At 42.0% G+C, this 21,928-nt stretch overlaps 2 protein-coding genes across 2 annotated transcripts; one reads left to right on the top strand and one right to left on the bottom strand.

Moving 5' to 3' along the window:
• The first annotated feature begins 18,304 nt into the window (after window positions 1-18,304).
• Window positions 18,305-19,649, top strand: LOC117562991 (transcription factor Adf-1-like). Its single transcript, XM_034241091.1, has 2 exons — window positions 18,305-18,480; window positions 19,090-19,649. The coding sequence occupies exons 1-2, from the start codon at window positions 18,351-18,353 to the stop codon at window positions 19,647-19,649; spliced, it is 690 nt and encodes a 229-aa protein (XP_034096982.1). The 5' UTR covers window positions 18,305-18,350.
• A 429-nt stretch (window positions 19,650-20,078) lies between these two features.
• LOC117562983 (protein ANTAGONIST OF LIKE HETEROCHROMATIN PROTEIN 1-like) lies at window positions 20,079-21,649 on the bottom strand. The gene is made up of 2 exons (XM_034241078.1): window positions 21,522-21,649; window positions 20,079-20,988 (listed from the first exon to the last, which is right to left on the bottom strand). Exons 1-2 carry the CDS (start codon window positions 21,635-21,637, stop codon window positions 20,079-20,081), a joined length of 1,026 nt encoding a protein of 341 aa, XP_034096969.1. The 5' UTR covers window positions 21,638-21,649.
• Between the last annotated feature and the right edge of the window lie 279 nt (window positions 21,650-21,928).

The raw sequence follows: 21,928 nt of genomic DNA, 5'->3' as shown, positions 1-21,928 counted from the left end.
CATAATGCATTGATTGATTGATTGATTGAAAAGTTTATTAACAGCTTGTATATTGGGTACAGTACAGTACAGCTCAAAACATACAATTGTTAAGGGGATGCAGACCAGAGAAAGACTTTCGTCTTGTTTACATCAGGGTCCCCCATTTACAATTCATCATGTCATTTAAGACATATAAGACATATTTGACATACAGATGGCTTATTTACAATTTACATACAGGTGGTTTTTTACATACAGATTGCTGATTTACAATTTTCATTTTAGATTTCGTTCTAATACATCCTAACCGGACATTTAAGACATACCAAGTCTACAGATATACAGTTAGTAACAGAGTCTAAAATGCGAGTATATACATAGATGGGGGGGGGGGGGGGAAGCTGTCCATTGAACGACAGGTTGAGATTTGTACCATGCAGATGGAAATAACTCTCAGAATAACGTTATTAGCACATTTTTACAACTTGAGGAACGAATGTTTTTAATAAGGGCTATACAAGTGTTCATACTGGGTAGTTTATTTAGTTTAAAAAAAAATATCCAACGAGTTACAGACCACTCTTTCCCCATGTAAGTCAATGGGAAAAAGTGTTTCCGGGCCTGGCAACCAAACGGAAGTGTAGTACCGCCGTTTGGCCAGCACGAATATTTTCATCTGAGTCCGGCGCACTTCCTGGGGGCTTGATTGAAGCCCTGTTCGCGGGGACGCGCAAAGGTGACGTCATCGCCTGTATTGAGCGTTCGCCGTTTTTTCACCCATTTCAAAGCTTTTTTCTCTCTTTTGAGTGATATCAGATTAAACAGCACACGGCTGAATAAATAATGTGCATATAATTGCGAGGAGGCTCGTTTTAAGGACACGTTTTTCAGATCTGTCACAATATTCGTATTGGAATAAACTTCCGTTTTTGAGTGCAGTCCCACTCTGTTATATTCCTCCTTCCTACAGAACAGACAATGACAGGATAATATGTGATTTGTCAATAGTCCTATTTCTTAAAACCTTCTCTGTTGTTTAAGTGTCTGATAACCACGAATAGTAAGCAATGATATAACAGTAATTATATCACATGATCATGTCAGACACTGTGTTATTTGCAATCAAGCCTAAAAGATAATATGTTCAAACTGGCTTCACTCACTTGAATTGCTCCTTTGAATATCATTTTTATATATCCCTACTCAACGATATATAAATGTTTGTATTGTAATGCCACTCATATTTTTTTTAATTGTATTTTAAGGTGACATTGAATGCTTTGAAAGGTGCCCTAAAATAAAGTGTATTATTGGTGTCAATAGGGAAGATCTGCACTGTTCTCACATAACATGTTCAGAGCAGGTATTTCTCCTGCCGGATTTAGAACCCCCCCTATATGTTTCTCCAGGATAGTCACAACTTCACCAAAATCACACTGGTGCTTGCTGTTCCCCTCTAGTTTATGCTCACAAAAGCATTTTACTCTGGGCCCAGCAAGTCAAAAACTAAAGAGGGGCTTCCATATCCGGCAGTGCAGTTGTTAGAGCTTCCGGATTTTGAAGCGCCCCCTGTAATTTTGGCCAGGATAGTCACAGTGTCACCAAAATCACACTGGTGTTGCCTGTTCCCCTCTAGTGTATGCTCACCAAAGCATTTCACTCTGGGCCCTGCAGGTGAAAAACTAAAGAGGGGCTTCAAAATCCGGCAGATCAGGTGTTGGTGCTGCCGGATTTGGAACCCCCCCTATATCTTTCTCCAGGATAGTCACAGACTCACCAAAATCACACTGGTGCTTGCTGTTCCCCTCTAGTTTGTGCTCATAAAAGCATTTCACTCTGGGCCCTGCCTGTAGAAGAGGCATGCACAGTCTTTTTACAGTGCTTTCATCCTGATTGATGAGTCAACAATAAAGCATTTCAGTGTTTATGGTCATTTGGCATGTGTATTTGATTATTGATTTTTAATGGCAGTGTTTTGAAAATGGCAAACAAGTGACTATGTCAGTTGTTTGCCTGAACTGTAGAACTGCGTGCAGTGTTGCAAAAGTGCCCTGTTGAATTTAAAATTGAGTGCAAAGCTGAAAATGTGATTTTTGGAGACTTGAGCTGAGGTTTTGCTTTTTGAGTGTCACTTTAAATAATGTTGCTTTATGTGTAATGTTAGTGTGTTTGCAAACGAAAAATACTGTATTGGTCTAATTATTTATAATTTACAAACCTATTGCAATAAAGTGAAGAAATGGAGAAGATACCACAAATGTGAACAAATATGTTTGGGTGAGGTTAAAAGAATGTCCCTTTATTTTGTGTCCATGTGGTAATAAAGAAGGTGTGCGCTGTTGAAAGAATTCAAAACACTTGAACTTGTAAAAACAGGGATTTATCATTGCCAGGAAAAAGGATAACTTTATTATTATGATATTACACAGAAACGCAGAAATGACTTGGACTGCAAGCAAATAGAAAATCTTCCTCAGGATAGAAAGTCTGTTTGGAATTGTTCGGATTTGGAAGCCCCTTAGATAGTCACAGACTCACCAAAATCACACTGGTGCTTGCTGTTCCTCTCTAGTTTGTGCTCACCAAAGCATTTTACTCTGGGCCTAGCATTTTACTAGAGGGGAACAGCAAGCACCAGTGTGATTTTGGTGAGTCTGTGACTATCCTGGCCAAAATTACAGGGGGCGCTTCAAAATCCGGCAGCTCTAACAACTGCACTGCCGGATATGGAAGCCCCTCTTTATTTTTTCACCTGCAGGGCCCAGAGTTACAACTTACAATGGTTGTTAGTAATTCTATCGCTCGAGGTGGAGTCGAGAGAGATGAGTTTTCAGTCTGCGCCGGAAGATGTGCAGGCTGTCTGCTGTCCTGATGTCAATGGGGAGCTCATTCCACCATTTTGGAGCCAGGATAGCAAACCCACATGTTTTTGCTGATGGGAACTTGGGTCCCCCTCGCAGCGAGGGTGCAGCGAGTCGTTTGGCTGATGCAGAGCGTAGTGCACGCGCTGGGGTGTACAGTTTAACCATGTCCTGGATGTAGGAAGGGCCAGATCCATTCGCAGCATGGTATGCAAGTACCAGTGTCTTGAAGTGGATTCTAGCAGTTACCGGAAGCCAGTGAAGGGAGCGGAGGAGCGGAGTGGTGTGGGAAAATTTAGGAAGGTTGAAGACCAGACGAGCCGCTGCATTCTGGATGAGCTGCAGAGGTCGGATGGCACATGCAGCTAGACCAGCTAGGAGGGAGTTGCAGTAGTCTAGGCGTGAGGTGATGAGAGCCTGGACCAGAACCTGCGTGGCTTTCTGGGTCAGCTGGGGACGTATCTTCCTGATGTTGTAGACCAGTACAGGACATTCACTAAGAAACTACATATATTGTGAAAACAAAGATCTGCACACCGAATATTTTTGTAGTCTATCAGGACCATCATTTGTTTGTGACGCTGCCTGCACCTCAGAGAAGGGGTGGTTATAGTCAGGCTTATAAAGTGTGGCGAAAAACACAGTCAGCTGATGGGATGCATCTATTTCCACATCTACACTCCATCAGCTGATTATTTCTATTTGCCTCACTTTATGAGCTTCACATCACTTGTGCCTTGTACCGCAGAGTTTGCAACGTCACAAATAAATGGGGCCAATCAGATGTGAATGTGTAATCTAACATTTTCAGTAAGAATAATGGACAAAAGGAATGCAAATACAAATACAATTTATTGAAATGTGAACCAAAAGTGAATCAAACATGTTTTAAATAAAAAGCACATATGGACAGAAGGTGTAAACCTATTAAATGTATAAGTAAACACATTTAGTCAAATAACGTGACAGACTGTGCAGTTGGTATCAGCTATGCCCAGCATGGGCTCCTCCATCAGGCCTGGTCCTCCTCGCTGAGGAAAGACCCTCAGTCCTCTCCAAACCAACAGACAGGACGTCCATCACACGGAGGTTTCTCCCTGAAGTCTCTGCAGCCCTCTGGACACCACGCTGTCTCAATCCGTCCACACTGAATATGAGAGGGGAAAAATGAAAATAATAAATGCTTTAGACAATAAGAAATATAAAGTTAACTGTTGAGTTACTCCGTTTTTTTAGATTATCAATACTATTACTGTATAACTAATATCTCAGGTTAAGAGGCACATTCAAATAAAGATTGGTCTTTAAATACATTTTGTCTTTTGAATTGTTTGTCTAAAGTCAAGGATCTAGAACTGGTACTTAGTTTTAATGATACAGTCTGGTTATTATGCTGTTTGGAGGAGGCCTCACAGGTAAGAGCACTAACTAGCTACCATCACATGTACCATCACTTAACTTAAATGTATTAAACGTATAATTAAGTGATATCAAAATATAAATAACTAATGTCATGCAAACATATTAATATTTGCTTGATTCCAGAGTTGAATTTAGCACAATTGCATACAAACGTGAAGGGATTTTAAGATTCTGAAGTCTTCGTTCTAAATAGAAAATAGCATGGATCATTTACAAAGGCTTTAAAAACACAGCAGGAGCCCAAGACAATTATAAAACTTGTCATTATTTCAGTACAGTTCAATTGGTTTTATTTTTCATAAACGGTTATCAACCGTTAGTGCCAAAGCAGTAGGCTATACTATATTAATTACTGCTGTAGACTACAACCACTACTTGTTTAGCTACTTGTTTAACTGACGTTATTTTGCCGCTAAACTGCACGATATAAAACGGTAGTCTTCAAAGCGGATTTAATCCTCAATCACAATAATAATATTTAAAGTAATACTGGGCAAGTAATGGGCAAAATTGACCGTTGATTGACGCGCCATGTCAGCGGTAGCGACGCGAACCGTTAGCCCCGCAGTCATCCGGTTCGACCTGACTGTGGCTGTGACTGTGTGACTGACCCAAGCCTCGTTGTTCTGATAGCTCCGCCCCTTCGCTCCTACCCCCCTCCCTCCCCCACATCTACAGGTGAAAATTACTTTTGCGACACATTTATCGCAAGAAGTGTAGTAAAAGTCAAGACCGCAGATTTGTCGATGTATACTGCCACAGAGCAGATTCGTCAAGTTGTAAAAAAATTGTTTTCTTCTGTGACTTCAAATTTGGTTCACAGTTACGTGGATATTTTATACAAGTGTACATTTGGTTCACAGTTACGTGGATATTTTATACAAGTGTAAATGTATGCCACAAGCTCAGATTTTTTTTCTGCAAGTGCTCACCAGGTTTTACACGCTCTCGCATTTTGCACCATATCTACCTTCATACAGATGTCATGTCTTTTATGCATGTTGTGCTCTCCTTGGAGACCGAAGACATTTTCCTCCCTCATCCCTTTGGATGTATGCTCGAATTCCCCAGGTGTTAAGTGAGTGTAGAATGCATGTTGTATGTTTAAAAAGGGGCACTTCTGCACACATGGCTTTGAAAGTGACTACAGAAAGATCTTCTCAGTATGCTTTTAAAGTGAATATTGAAGGAAAGTAATCGTAAGAGAAATCCCCATTCATCCTTCCGATTTCTGTCGGAGAAACATATGCTTATTTGTTTGTTGTTTCTTTTGAAAACCAACATCTGCACAATGGGATGGATATGAACAAGTAATTTAATAAAATCAACAAACTGTCACGCATGCAAAACCTCAATATTGGGAGACTGGGAAATAAAGTTAAGAAAGCTAGAGCACAAACAAAGTCAAGTAACCAAATAAAAGGCATTATTTGCAAAGAAGAAGAAAGTCAAGTTTAAATGATTGAATTAAAGTGCATCACTAAAACGCAGGCCCATGTGTATTTCAGGAATCTGGTCTTCCCATGAACCTCTCTGACTGCAGGCGCAGCACTGTGAGTTGGAAATGCCAATCTTGAATTGTCTGTAAGTGCATTGCTCTTCCCATTTGGCCATTCAAAGTTTGTGCATGACAAGAATTAGCAATCGTTTTTTGGACATCATAAAGTTGGGAAACAAAATGTAGATATATTAGTTCAATCTTAAATCAGAGCTGGCAGGCAACATTTAATTACGCGCTATCACAGCCTAATTACAATTCAGTATTGCTCTCATCTTACTATTTACGAGTATTGGAACGTTTAGGCATTTTTAGGAATTAATTTCCTTTTTGGATTAATTAGTACGTTTCTGCTGATCATATCATTTAATATTTTTTTAGGCATTTTGATTGTCTGCAAAGTAGCACCTTGGGATCTTGATGTTAATTTATGTATTTTCTTCTATTTTCTAAAACATTCCTCAACATAATAGGTATATGCAGCAATGCGGGTCTAATCCAACATGATAAAGAAAGCTTAACAATTCATTTTTTATTACTTTTCGTACACTTTGGGCTGATATTTAAATCAGCACGAACCAGAAGGTCCATTAACCGATTAAACAGGGGGGATGCTGGCAGGTTGGAGACAGGTGATAGCTTAGACCCTGATTAAGTTTGGAATGAAATCCATGACTGAGAAACTCAAATGTAATTATTTGTGCTTAAATGATGCAGCTCCAGGACTAATATGATTAACAATTTATCCCTGTAGAGCACAAGGTTTCACATTTAATTGAATTTAGCCATTGACTACACATGCACTAAACCGCTGCAACAAAAGGAAGACATTTATGAACATCATTGGGTAAATCTCACCTAAATTCTTACAATGAAATGTAATCTAAAATGACTGTGAAACTGACAAGGTATGTATTAAAGGTCATAGCTGAAATTGCTTGGCTGCCAGAACTAAATAGTAACATTCAGGAATATAGATACAAAAGAAAATTGCTTATTTATGACCCCTGCTCCCAGCACAATGAGTAGAGCACAAACTGTAAGTCCATGAATATTTCATGGCAGATAAACCTTGGCGTTTCACACGTAACGTAATCACGCTGTCCTTTTGATTAAATTAAGGACCTTAAGTTGTGTGCTAGAGTTGCGGCTGAGAGATATTCTGAGTCACACAATCGATTCCCTTTGGCTTCTGAGGACAAGAAAATTAAGCCATTTAAGTCACTGCGTGGAGCATGGAGAGACAGGGATATTGAAGGAGCTTTGGAGAGGGATGTAAATAAGTTCTAAGACAAAGTAAGGAAAGGAAAGATAAAAAGAAAAGTAAAAAGGAATGTTTTCTCCAATGAGAGCGATAATACTTAAGAGGTGCTGAGGAATTGAGTCCAGCCTGTGCAGTAAAATGAGTTAGACACTGTGTATGAAAAGCACATTGTTGCCGTGGCATTCACTGCTCTTCTAAATTTCAATGTATTATTGTATATAAAAATGTTGATTGCCCTTTTTTCATATGTTGTACTTACTGTAAACGTTACAACATAAATGAAGATGATAAGATGATTAATCCTCTCTTAAATTGAAAAATCAATGTTTGTAATTTAAAGGGGACCTATTATGCAAAATGCACTTTTTTATGTCTTTTATACATCATAAATATGTGACTCCGGTGTGTCAGGGAACTCACAAAGTCTCAGAAAACAAAACCCTCTCTCTTTTCCTCTGTACCCACATCTTTAAAAAAAAAAGGGGTGGGGGGGGAGGTGCGCTAACAAGCAGATCGAGAATTTTCGCTCCTATAACGTCATTGGCGCGACATCCGGCCGATGTGACACGTCCCAACCTATCGTCTCCGGCACACGTGACACGTCCCAACCTATATTCTCCGGCACACGTGACCCGTCCCAACCTATCGTTTCCGTATACAGCAGCAGCTGTGTGTCTGTGTATTCAGCAGGATGTCTGCTGGTGGCTTAGAGTAAAGTTGTTATATATATTATACATATGATGGCACTGTTCTAGCGGTAAACACTTAAGAAAGAACATGTCAAGCTATGTGCTGTATCAGAAACAGTGTGCAGCGTGTTTTGGGAGTAATATGCTGTATGTTTACATTAGCAAGCATGCTAACACTCAGAGCTAGCCATGGAGCTAACGCTGTAGGCTACTGGAGAGAATATGTGTAACGTAATGTCCTTGTGGTAAACCCTGCAAGAGAGAAAGGTTTGAGCTCCATACTGTTTCAGAAATAAAGCTTGGTTACTGGTTAGGAGCATAACATGATATTTAATCACACAGAGGCTGTGGCTCAGTGGATAGTGTGATGGACTTCGAATCAGGAGATAGCAAGTTCGTAGTCCCACTGCAGTCAGCATGTTGTTGTGTCCCCGCGCAAGACACTTCACCCCTAATTGCTCCTGTGGGGATTGTCCACAGTACTGAATGTATGTAAGTCGCTTTGGATAAAAGTGTCCAACAAATGACATCGAATGTAATCACCGTAGCGTTTAGCTGAGCTTCTCCCGGTAGCAGGGGAAAGCGGTGTGATGCTACAAAGGGGCGTGGCAGAATCAGCCTGTTTGCAACAGGGCTGCAAAAGAGCGGTATGAGCAGTATGAGGCATGGCTACAATGGGTGATCTGTTTGGTATTTTAAGCAAAAAACTTCACAGACATGTTTTGTATAGGTATGGCCCTACAATATATTTTTCCAATATAGCATAATAGGTCCACTTTAAACTCTAATAAACATTTATTTAATCAGCATTTACAAATGGTACAACATTTTAAGAAAAAAAGGGCAGATGCTATTTGCACCTGAGTTACTATAGTTGTTAGGAAAATATCACTCGTCACCGACTTGATCTTCAATATCAGGATACATGTATTTATTATCCTTGCAAGAATGGAAGTAGTCATCACACACAGGGCTGCGTGGGACAAACAGTTCCCAGAACAGTGTCCTTCACATGCTTATATACAAGAGAGGGTGTCACAAGATGCAGAATACCGGTTCAAAGCCGTATTCAATGTTTAGTTCAGATTAGCTAAGGCCTGCGTAAGCAATAAACATGACAGTCATATGTCTATCTCCATAGAGGCTGAATCATCATGTTAATCGTTGTCACATAGCTATCATATGCCTAAAACAGTGTGTCCTGACGCTCTTCTAGGTAATCAAACATCCTGTTACGTATACAGCTACGTAGCGCCTTTGTTATCATGTGCTACTCTGATATTAGAAGAGTACATTCAGTATACTATTTTCCCAACAATAGTCGACAATGCTATTTGCACCCGGGTGACTATAGTGAACCATGCTATTTGCACCCGGGTGACTAGAGCCACATTGGTTTATATTGGTTGTAAATAGCCGAATACATGTGGTGTAGCTATCTTCACCCGTGTGCAAATAGACACTCAAGACAAAAACGTATTGACATTCTCTCTTAGTTAGATACAAATATTTAAACCTCTTTCTGTCTGTCTATGAATGAGAGTTTGAGCATGAGATTATTTGGAAAGGGAACAGCTTCTCCAAAGTAAACATGCTCTCAGGAAATGTTTCATGTTTGTTTAGTGCGTAGACAAATAGTATTGTAAAAAAAAACACCAAGTTGCGTGCTTTACTGTAACTATTTCATCACAAACATCAGCAGTTCCTATTCTCATGGATGAACTTATTTGCAGTGAGGGAAAGTATATTAACTCATGTAATGTACTACAACTTTGAGGTACTTGTACTTTCCTTGAGTATTCTCAATTTATGCTACATTATCCTTTTATTCCACAACATTTTAGAAGCCAATGTTGTACTTTTTACTCCACTACATTTATCTGATAGCTTTAGTGACTTTACCGATATAGATTATTATCTTAAACAAATTATACACCACCAATAAATAAATACTGATAAATATAGGGTCCAATATCAAGCACTAGTTACTAGTATATTAAGTAATACAAATTAGCTCCAGCTTTAACATATGTGATGAACACATTAATGCATCAATATTCATAATCCAGTAATTTAATGTATGTATACATATATGATATAAGATGGGCCATTTCGCATAACAAGTTTACTTTTGGTACTTTTACTGAAGTAAGTCGAGTTGTTCGCAGGACTTGTAACAGTGTTTATAGTTACTTTTACTTAAGTAAAACACCTGAGTACCTCTTCCACCACTGCTGGTTTTTCAAAAAAAGAATCTTGCTAGGTGCTGGGAACTTTTCCTAAAACAACAGATTCCTGTTGTGTTAGAATTTTCCAAATGAGATACCCTGTGTGGATAATTGAGTTGTTTTGTGCCTGAGCTGAACACTTCTGTCAAATCCAGGTCAGCTGTTTTACCTTGTTTCCAAACTATAGGGCTGGTATCCAATTTTGATGTTAATTTAGATTCCATTTAGTTGTGCTTTTCTCTTCTGTATAATGTCTTTCAGAGAGCTAAAGTTTCTCATTTGACTTTCAGAGAGCAAATTACCATTTTTACAAAAAAGGTTGAATTAATTTATTGCGCTTTAGAAAATAAAATACAAAAATTCTACCATGTGCGAATAAATGCCCTTGTTATAAATGTCTTTCTCTTTTGGGTTAATCCATCTTGGGTACTATTGTGATTCATTGTCATAAGGTCTGGTGAGGGTTTTTAATCACATTGGATTAAAGAGGCACAGCATCTAATTTAAAATTCAATTGGAAACAATACGACTGATCAAAGTCTAAAGGGAGTTTATCACCTGTTGTTCAGTCTTCATTCATCTGCACTTTATTGTTGCTCCGACTAAAATCAGGCTCTCTGCTTTGTGTCTGGAGCCCCGCGATATCAGTGGAAGACCTGCTGGAGTGCACATAACAGCTTATATGAATCTCTTTGTCTGCCTCACAAACGCTTTCACACAGTCTCTCTAAAAAACAATCACTTGAATTTCATCACTCGGCTGTGAACAACGTTGTGAGTGCGGAAGCCTCAGGTGATAATCTTCCCAATTTCCAAAGTCCATTTGTTTTTCCGAAGACAGATATGGCGGCCATTAAATTCTCAATTATTCCTCCCCTGTTCTGCAGCCCAGGTTTGTTGCCAGTGGAAGATGTTATACAGTACCAAGTCAATTCATTTTAACACAACATTAGAAGAATTTTAAAAAGACGAATACTACCAGAGCACTTGGTAGTTTCACATTACACTGGGAAGAATTGTCGATGCTTTAGCTAAATGGCAGAAATTAGTGGACTTCATGCTAATAATTCAGAAATCATTTAATAATTAAATAAAAAATAATAACAAAAACAATCATGACATCATGACAACACCCAAACAGTTATTTGCCTCGCACAGAGAACTTCTTGGCTTGGCAACTGGAAGGTCCCCAGTTCAAGTCCCGGCAAGACCAAGTGCTACCGAGGTGTCCCTGAGCAAGGAACCGTTCCCTACACTGCTCCCCGGGCGCCGTTCATAATGGCAGCCCACTGCTCCTAACACTAGGATGGGTCAAATGCAGAGAGACCATTTTGTTACATAGTAAGTAGGCCTACTGTGTAATGACAATAAAAGTTAGAAGAAAAAAAAAACTGGGAGATATGACTCCAGCAGGCAGCTGGAACATACATTTTGTAAATTGTTTGAATTTCTCAACCAAATAGGTTTTGCTTATCTAGGGGCTTTCCTTGAAACCTGGGTTCCAAGGACAGACTCCCGGGAAGTGTAGTCATTCTTTGGGAAATGCAGCAGGAATTCGTAGAGAAATGCAGGAGGATTGCAGAGCACTGTTTTATGCTTTTTTGCTGCAGAGCACATCATTAATGTAGTTCACACTTATATTTACTCACTCACTCATTAAATATTTCTGAATATTTTTAGGAATGATGAGACATTGTTCAGGTTGGTACAGCCTCTGTGGACAGTGATCTAAGATTTTAGACTTTTCATCTTTCATGAAGGTTCATCTTTAAGTGGAGGAATCATGTCGAGGCTCAGTATAATTCAAAGACCTTTTAAATCTGGAAATGACATATATTCGCTGAATTCTCTCCTGTCAGATGCTAGTGGCTCTATCCACATGCTGCACCAAATCAGGTAATGTTTCTCAGATTTCAAGTTGAATTTACTGAGGTACTTAGTTGCTCTCAGTCTTGCTGATTTACTTCTACTCGTTAGTGCTTTTCTAACTGCCTCTCCTTTTTTCTGCACTCACAGGGAACAGCTGGAGCTCGCCGCATGCAGCTGTAGTATGAGCAGGTGGGTAAAATAATTCTTCTTGTCAGCATTTCAGGTCTTTCAAACTTGATCCATATTCTTTTTTAATCTTCTTAATCAGTACTTATTTACAGGATATGGGTAAAATAACGACAATATCAATCGCATACTGGATGATACATATCAGACACTTCTGTAAAACATTCAGCTTAACAATCATTAAAAATCCACCAACGTTCACTCTTACTGTACAAAGATTATTCCCCTTGGCTGTTTCAGTGGCATGCTGGGAAATAAAATCACTCATTGAATGAAAATAGAGTTCAAGGTTCAAGGTTCTTTATTTAGTCATACGAACATAGCTACAGTGTAGTTATGCCGATGAAAATCTTGTGTCACAGGCTTCTCCAACATTGCAACACAAACACAGATAAACAGAAAAATATAGTGCAAGTAAATAGTCAATAGTAATACAAAAAGAAAAATTGTTTTTAAAAAAAGTGAAATAGTACAATAAGAGTCTACAGTATATGCAAGTTATTGAAATATGATATATAGGTAAATAGATAAATCATTTTAAAATCATTTTTAAGTAGCAGCCAGATGAATATTAAGGATGTTGTTTCAACAGTTCAGGTGTTTAACATATTTTGCTTCAACAGTTCAGGTGTTTAACAGTCTTATTGCCTGTGGGATAAAACTGTCCCTGAGTCTGGTGGTTTTAGTCCGGATGCTGAGGTAACGCCTGCCAGACGGCAGCAGACAGAACAGTTTGTGGCTGGGGTGATTGGGGTCTTTTATAATCCGGAGGGATTTCTTCCTGAGGCGCTGGAAGTAAAGGTCCTCCATGGATGGCAACTCCGTCCTGGTGATGTTCTGTGCAGTTTTCACCACCCTCTGTAAAGTGCAGGTTGAGGTTGAAATCATTACAGTACCTCATTATAACATAACTCTGGGAATGCGTTAACATTACAAATTGATAGTGTTTTATGTATGATTGTTTCAGCTTGGGTCTTACACAGTGGCGGCTGGTGGAAAATATTTTTGGTGGGGCTGTTGATATAGTGAGTAAAAAAATATTTTTGGGGAGAAATTACCCTTTAAATTAGGACTTCTGGTGATGTAATGGCGCGTTTCCAGTGCAGCAAGGAGCTCGCTTTAATGCTGCGTTCAGACCGGACGCGATGTGAATATTCGCTTCGCTCTAAACGCTCCTATCGCATCGCTCTAGTCGCTCGAGTTTCACCGCGACTGCCAGCTGTGTTTACTCGCATCATTCAAACAAGAGGCGCTGGCTCGGGAGCTACAACTACAACAAAATGAACATATTTTACCGTGATTCAATTGTAATACACGTTTCTAAATGATGCCGACGTAACAACATACTGATACCGGTTAGTAAAAACCATGAATTAATGCTTTGACAAGTCTGCAGACAGACGGCAGGCGAAAAACCTTTTAGAATACTTGTTTTCTGAATGGAGATTGGGTCGACCAGGCTAAGCTAACGTTGTATATGCTCACTCCACACTCATAACAACGGCCTACAGACATAAATAAACCAGCGACTGTATTCGCCATGACACAGACAGTGCCGAGCCGTGCGGGGCCCGTTTTTGGTTGCGTTTCCACTTGGCCTAGTACCGGCTAGCGGGTCCTAATTCACACTTTTTCTGGCCCCATAAAATCGTGGTTCTAGGGCCAGGAACAACCAGGCTGAGTCGGGCTGAGCATGCTAAACTAGAGAGAGAATCGCTGGCAAGGGGGCTACAACTACAACAAGATGAACATATTTGACCGTGATTTAATTGTAATACACGTTTCAAAATGATGCCGAATTAACAACATACTGATACCGGTTAGTAAAAACCATGAATTCATGCTTTGACAAGTCTGCAGGCAGACGGCAGGCGAAAAACCCTTTTAAAATGCGTGTTTTCTAAATGGAGCTTGGCTAAGCAAACGTTATATATGCTCCGACCGTCCACACTCACAACAACGGCCTATACAGACATAAATAAACCAGCGACTGTATTCTCCATGACACAGACAGTCTGTGGTTTGTACTTGTTTAACTTTTGTCTAGTTTCTGAACAGATCGTATCTGTCCCCGGCTGTTTGAAGAGCAAGCATGGGAAACAAAAGACAGCATTTACCTGTTTGCATCCAGCTAGCCATGCCTTTCTGGTGTACCAGCTACGTGAGAAGCCTCGTTGATACGTTTTGTCTTTTTCACGAGCTTGCTGCGATATATACAAATCGGGTTGGTCCGGTCCAAGGTCTTTAAGTATCAATTTATCTCCCAAACTTCTCCTTTCGAAAGGATTGGAGAGTAGCTCTTGCACGGAATTGGGTGCGGACCGAGGTCCGGCGACTCTACCTGCACACGAAGCCATTCTCATCCAACTACTGCGTCACCTTGGTCACTCACGAGTCTAAAAAACAACTCACGTCAACGCACGTAAGCAACGTGAGCGCCCTCGTGAGCGCCCTCGTGAGCGCCCTCGTGAGCGCCCTCGTGACCAAAATATTTGACGGCGCTGATTGGCTGAAATTATGTTTCGGCGGCACAGTTTACTATTGAGACTTTTGCAACGTGCTGGTTGCTGCTGTTTGGCTCGGGGGCTCCTTGCACGGCGCCCGGTAATGATAAACTAATGCCACGGGCAAGGCCAGGCAGGAAACATGTGACTTATCAGTAACTTTAGACATCGTAACACAATTTTAAACGAGATTTTATTGTAGATTATACATTTTACTGATACCAATTGTATGATATTTACCTTGTTCATTAAAAATAAAAATATAAAATATATATATATATATATTTTTTTTTTTTTTTGTTTGTATGTGGGAAGAGGTGGGGTGGCGCCCCTAGTGCCCCTATGGGCCGGCCGCCATTGGTCTTACAGCTTGAGTGTGACAGCAGACAGACAGCCGAGAGGCGTTGTCTTCGAGCATCTTTCCTTTGTTTTGTGTTTCTAAATGTTTATCCCATAATCTCTCATCAGTGGATGTTGAGTCAAATCAGTGATTTTAATTATGAAGTTTGTATTTTCTGTTTTGATTTCCTCTCCCACAAGCAAGAGTATGCAACACCAGACGAAACTGAAGCAAAACTTTTTATTGTAATTTTTGAGCATTTAATGAGACAGTCTAAACAGACTCCCAGTGGCGTGAAGATGGTGGTAATTTGTTTGTAAGGCAAGGCAAGGCAAGGCAAGGCAAGGCAAGGCAAGGCAAGGCAAGGCAAGGCAAGGCAAGGCAAGGCAAGGCAAGGCAAGGCAAGGCAAGGCAAGGCAAGGCAAGGCAAGCAAGGCAAGGCAAGGCAAGGCAAGGCAAGGCAAGGCAAGGCAAGGCAAGGCAAGGCAAGGCAAGGCAAGGCAAGGCAAGTTTATTTATATAGCACTTTTCAACACAAGGCAATTCAAAGTGCCTTACAAAAAATGAAAGACATTAAGAAAATGGAATTTAAAATCAGTCATTAAAAAGAAAAGCTAATAAAATAAACATTAAAAGAAAAAATACATGGATAAAAGTTACAATGCAGTCTAAGATATGAATAGTTCAATTAAAAGCAGCGGCAAAAAGAAAAGTCTTTAGTCTGGATTTAAAAGTAGTCAGAGTTGCAGCAGACCTGCAGGTTTCTGGGAGTTTGTTCCAGATATTTGGAGCAGAATAACTGAACGCTGCTTTTCCATGTTTAGTTCTGACTCTGGGGACAGAAAGCTGACCAGTCCCTGAAGACCTGAGAGATCTGGATGGTTCATAATTTAGCAGAAGGTCAGAAATGTATTTTGGGCCTAAACCATTCAGTGCTTTATAAACCAGCAGCAGTATTTTGAAATCTATTATTTGACACACAGGAAGCCAGTATAAAGACTTCAGAACAGGAGTGATGTGATCCACTTTCTTAGTGTTAGTGAGGACTCGAGCAGCGGCGTTCTGAATCAGCTGCAGCTTTCTAATAGATTTGTTAGTGAGACCTGTGAAGACACCATTACAGTAGTCAAGTCTACTGAAGATAAAAGCATGGACAAGTTTTTCCAAATCCTGCTGTGACATCAATCCATCCATCCATCCATCTTCTCCCGCTTATCCGTGGTCGGGTCGCGGGGGTAGCAGTTCCAGCAGAGAGCCCCAAACTTTCTTTTCCCTAGCAACATCAACCAGCTCTGACTGGGGGATCCCAAGGCGCTCCCAGGCCAGCGAAGAGATATAATCCCTCCACCTGGTCCTAGGTCTACCCCTTGGTCTTTTCCCAGCTGGACGTGCCTGGAACACCTCCCTAGGGAGGCGCCCAGTTGGCATCCTAACTAGGTGCCCGAACCACCTCAACTGGCTCCTTTCGACGCGAAGGAGGAGCGGCTCAACTCCGAGTCCCTCTCTGATGACCGAACTTCTCACCTTATCCCTAAGGGAGACACCAGCCACCCTGCGGAGAAAACCCATCTCGGCCGCTTGTATCCGCGATCTCGTTCTTTCGGTCATGACCCATCCTTCATGACCATAGGTGAGGGTAGGAACGAAAATGGCCCGGTAGACAGAGAGCTTTGCCTTCTGGCTCAGCTCCCTTTTCGTCACAACGGTGCGGTAAAGCAACTGCAGTACCGCTCCCGCTGCTCCGATTCTCCGGCCCATCTCACGCTCCATTGTTCCCTCACTCGAGAACAAGACCCCGAGATACTTGAACTCCTTCACTTGGGGTAAGGACTCATTCCCTACTTGGAGTGGACAGTCCATCGGTTTCCTGCTGAGAACCATGGCCTCAGATTTGGAGGTGCTGATCCTCATCCCAGCCGCTTCACACTCGGTTGCGAGCCGATCCAGTGAGTGCTGAAGGTCGCAGACCGATGAAGCCATTAGAACCACATCATCTGCAAAAAGCAGTGGTGCAATCCTTAGTCCACCGAACTGCAGACCCCCTCCCCCATGACTACGCCTCGAAATCCGATCCATGTATATTACAAACAGGATTGGTGACAAAGCGCAGCCCTGGCGGAGGCCAACCCTCACCGGAAATGGGTCCGACTTACTGTCGAGGACCCGGACACAGCTCTCGCTTTGGGAGTACAGAGATTGGATGGCCCTGAGTAGAGACCCCCTCACCCCATACTCCCGCAGCACCTCCCACAGTAACTCCCTGGGAACTCGGTCATACGCCTTCTCCAAGTCTACAAAACACATGTAGACCGGATAAGCGTACTCCCAGGCCCCCTCCAGGATCCTTGCGAGAGTAAAAAGCTGATCCGTTGTTCCACGACCAGGACGGAATCCGCATTGTTCCTTTTCAATCTGAGGTTCGACAATCGGCCTGACCCTCCTTTCGAGTACCTTAGAGTAAACTTTCCCAGGGAGGCTGAGTAGTGTGATGCCTCTGTAATTGGCACACACCCTCTGATCCCCCTTTTTAAAAAGGGGAACCACCACCCCGGTCTGCCACTCCTTCGGTACTGTTTCCGACTTCCACGCAACGTTGATGAGACGTGTCAACCATGACAGTCCCTCAACACTGCTGTGACATTAGTCTTATAATCCTAGATATGTTCTTTAGGTGACAGTAGGCTGATTTAGTAACTGTTTTAATGTGACTGTTGAAATTCAGGTCAGAGTCCATGACTACACCTAGATTTCTGGCTTTATCTGTTGTTTTGAACATTTGAACAGTTTTATCTTTGTTTAATTGGAGAAAGTTCTGACACATCCAGTCATTGATTTGTTCAATGCACTTACTCAGTGTTTGAATTGGAGCATAGTCTCATAGTGAAATTGTTACGTAAATGTGTGTGTCATCTTCATAGCTATGGTAACTTATTTTGTTGTTCTTCATTATCTGAGCCAGTGGTAGCATGTAGACATTAAAGAGCAGAGGCCCCAAGATGGAGCCTTGAGGTACCCCACATGTCATATTTGCCAACTCAGATGTGTATTTACCTATAGAAACAAACTTGTTTCTGTCCTTTACTGTAAGTAGGATTCAAACCAATTAAGAACTGTTTCCGAAAGTCCCACCCAGTTTTCCAGTCGGTCTAGTAATATGTTGTGGTCAACAGTGTCAAACGCAGCACTGAGATCTAATAATACTAACGGCCCGTCTACACTACAGGCGTCAAAAAATGCTTTCAACGCTTCGCCCATTCATTTGAATGGGGTGACGTAGGATATTTTCAAACTTCGCCGAACTGCATTGTGGGTAGCTTGGCAAGGCGTTGCAAGCGTCGCGAGCCTCAAAAGTTGAACATTGTTCAACTTTTGAGGCTCGATGCTTTCTCGAAGCTGGCGTCAGCCAATCAAATCCCGTTTTCGCAATTCCCGCCAGTACAAGCGCTAGCCAATCAAACCGCGTGTATGCTGATCCCGCAGGTCTTGACTATTTTCCATATGTCATAAAATGGAGGACAAATTAATCATTGCTGTGGCAAATGTCCCAGTCCTGTATGACTGTACTCTGTTCACCTACCGGGACCTAAACCGGAGGAACCAGGCATGGCGGGAGGTGGCAGAGACAGTTGGTGAAACTGGTAGGTTTTCAACTGTTTGGGGAGTTTATATCCAGTTTACTGGATATAAACTATAAACTATCCAGCATTGAATGGACAGCTAGTAATGTAGCATAATAACATATAATATATATTAATATAATAATAAAAAAACATTATAATAAGCATAATATATAACATAACATATAATACATGCACAGCTATCAAGCATAGACAGTATATTTAGCCAGCTAGTAATGTAGCATAACATATAATGTATATTAATAAAAAAATATTATATATAATATAATAAGTATAAGCATAATATATAACATATAATACATGCAGAGGGTGTCGTTTTTCTCATACTGATATTCTGAACAATCTGTGCTGTTGTATTTGCTGTAAAGTGTCTCTACTGTAGGGTAATTTTATTATATGTACAGCACTTTGGCTCGACCAAAAATCGTTTATAAATGTGCTATATAAATCAAACTTGAGTTGATTCACAGCTATCAAGCATAGACAGTATATTTAGCCAGCATGGAATGTAGCATACAAATAGCATTCATTAATGGAGGAATAATTTAGTAAATTCAAGAAATTCACTTTATTATTTATTAACTTTATTATTTCATTTCATTTTATTAGATAATGTCTGCAAGAAGAGATGGAAGAGTCTGAGGGACAGGTTCCGCAAGGAAAATAATATGGAGAAGGAGGCCAAAAGAAGCGGGGCAGGGTCTGCAGGGGGGTACAAGCCCTGGCGTTTCATGGCAGTGATGGGGTTTTTAACCCCATTCATCATAGACCGTGAGACGTCCAGCAATGTCCCCCGGCAGACCCTGCCTCCATCCACCCTGGTGGCAGAGGAAGAGAGCCAGGTAGACAGTGAGTCAGCCAGCCAGTCCACCAACCAGTCCGCCAGTCAGCCAGCAGCAGTCAGCCAGGAGGAGAATGCTGAGGTCCGGGGCAAAACACGGGGGAGGGGGAGGGAGATGTCCCCATTTGAACGAAGTCTGCTGTCTGCTGTCAGCAATTACCCAGCAATTGCCCAGCCAACCCCACCAGTGGTGGAGGAGGACGAGGACTTGCAATTTTTCAAGAGCCTCTTGCACACCATGAGGCAGATGACAAAGGCACAGAGGGCAAGAGTCCGCCTCGGGGTACACCAAATAATTTTTGACGTGGACCAGCAGGACAATTTATAATTTAATAATTTTTTCACACATACTGATCCACATTACATTTTTTTACACTCATCACTCATCACACACACTTCACTCAAATTCACCAAATAAAACATTATTTCAAGTATGTTATGGCTATACTGTGTCTTCACTTGTTCATGTGGTTTGTCAGTTGCAACATACCAGAAGCTTTATGTATGTCGGTATATATAATGTGCTTTCTTCTGTAATTGGTCATGTGAAAACCTATTGAAATGATGAGTGGTTTATCAGTAAAAACAGGGCTGAAGGAAAAAGGTTGTTAGTCATATCATGATATAATAATATCAATTCAAGAAACATGTTTATTAGGAATGTTTGATTTTAAAATGGCTCATTTGGAATATTTGCTCTTTAAAGAAAATGGGTAGCTCTTAAAAGAGCTTTTGGTTTGGAGGAGCCATGGTGACCCTACACCACTTTATGCTGCCATGACACTACACCCTCCTCATTCAAATAGGAGCAGAAGGTCACCCGCAGTTGGATGGATCGGCGTGTGGCGTTGTTTGAGCCCATCATAGGTGGATCGCGCAGGGTTGGAGCACTCTTCTCTGCGACAACAGGGACGACAGGTGTGCGTGATGACCTTCCTATTGTCTTCCTGCGGAGGAAGTTGTGCAACACACAGGTGGCCTTCACACACAACTCTGTTACCTCCGGGCTGGTGGTGATGACACGCCGGAACATTCTCCACTGAGATGAGAGGATGCCAAACGCACATTCAACCACCAACCTGGCCCGGCTGAGGCGGTAGTTGAACAGCCTCCTTTCACGCGTGAGCTGACGTCCAGGGAACGGACGCAGCAGGTTGTCCAGCAGCGGAAAAGCCTCATCTCCAACAAACACATGGGGAAGAAGGCCGAGCCGCTCTGCTCCTGGGATGACGGTGTCAGGTGGTAGCTGCAGACTGCCATCTCTGAGGCTCTCTCCAAAAGCGGAATTCCGCAGGCTCCCACCGTCGCTGCTCCTTCCAAAACCTCCGACATCCACTACCCTGAAGAGGTACTCAGCATCCACGACAGCCAGCAGTACCAAGGAGTGGCTGGACTTGTAGTTGAAGTAGAGGGACCCAGAATTTGCCGGAGCCTGGATCACCACGTGCTTCCCATCAATGGCACCAACGCAATTTGGAAAGTTCCAGCGCTCCTGGAACCCAGCAGCGATGGTTCTCCAGTCCTCCGTCTGTGGTACCGGCATGGTCTCCTCGACCAGCGTGGTCCAGATGGCACCCGCAACCTCCTTGACGATGACAGCCACTGTTGCATGCCCGACCCGATAGCTGAATGCTATGGTCCTGTACGAGTCACCGGTTGCCAGGTACCTGAGAAAAAAGTAATATACAAGATTTTTTTTTTTAAAGTTATACGCCACGCAGACACACACACACCACAGACACACACATCACAGACACACACACCACAAACACACCAACATACCACAGACACACACACCACAGACACACCAACATACCACAGACACACACATCACACAGACACATCACAGACACACCACAGGCACACACATCACAGACACACACATACACCACAGGCAGACACAAACACCACAGACACACACATCACAGACACACACACCACAGACACACCAACATACCACAGACACACACCACAGACACACACACCACAGACACACACATACACCACAGGCAGACACACACACACACACAGACCACAAACACACACACACACACACAGGGGAGCAATACTGCGTTTACCTAGCTATCTTAATTAATGTCATTCATCTGAACTACATCACAGACTTCATTCATCCATTGCATGCATTCTCTCTCTTTATATACAGAGTCATATTAAAGAAGTAGAAATACACAAAACGTACCGTAGGCAGATGGCGAGTCGCTCGGCGGGTCCGATTGACAAACGCATACGGGTGTCTGCCTTTGCAATCAGTGGACCGACTTTTCCGAGCAACTCGTCGAACGCGTCTTTGCTCATCCTGAAGTACTGCTGAAATAGTACACCATCCAGGCGGAGCTCTTGGACAAGAACGTGGTATTCCCCCCGTTGCAGACGTTTTCTGAGTATTGTATGTACCCAACAGCGACGCACTATACGTGGCCTCCTGCGAGACATTGCATAAACCAACGCTACCGTTGCTACAAAACCGGCATCCATTTTGGCAATAGTGTAGAAGAACCGGGCTTTTTTTTGCTTTGTATGCTGGGGGCGGGCGGGAGATTCCTGATTGGTTGTTGGTCGCCTTGGGCGTGAGAAAGCGCCAAGCCT

The sequence above is a fragment of the Gymnodraco acuticeps genome, unplaced genomic scaffold (assembly GCF_902827175.1).
Source record: "Gymnodraco acuticeps unplaced genomic scaffold, fGymAcu1.1, whole genome shotgun sequence".
Classification (NCBI taxonomy): Eukaryota; Metazoa; Chordata; class Actinopteri; order Perciformes; family Bathydraconidae; genus Gymnodraco; species Gymnodraco acuticeps.
Note: the sequence above shows the minus strand (reverse complement) of the source record. Positions and strands in the feature narration are given on the sequence as shown.

Bases quoted from the DNA above. Each gene is read 5' to 3' on its own strand.
- LOC117562991 (XM_034241091.1), top strand. From the start codon at position 18,351: ATGGAGGACAAATTAATCATTGCTGTGGCAAATGTCCCAGTCCTGTAT. The intron at 18,481-19,089 runs GTAGGTTTTCAA...TCATTTTATTAG, and splicing joins AGAGACAGTTGGTGAAACTG to ATAATGTCTGCAAGAAGAGA.
- LOC117562983 (XM_034241078.1), bottom strand. From the start codon at position 21,637: ATGAGCAAAGACGCGTTCGACGAGTTGCTCGGAAAAGTCGGTCCACTG. The intron at 20,989-21,521 runs GTACGTTTTGTG...CTTTTTTCTCAG, and splicing joins CGACTCGCCATCTGCCTACG to GTACCTGGCAACCGGTGACT.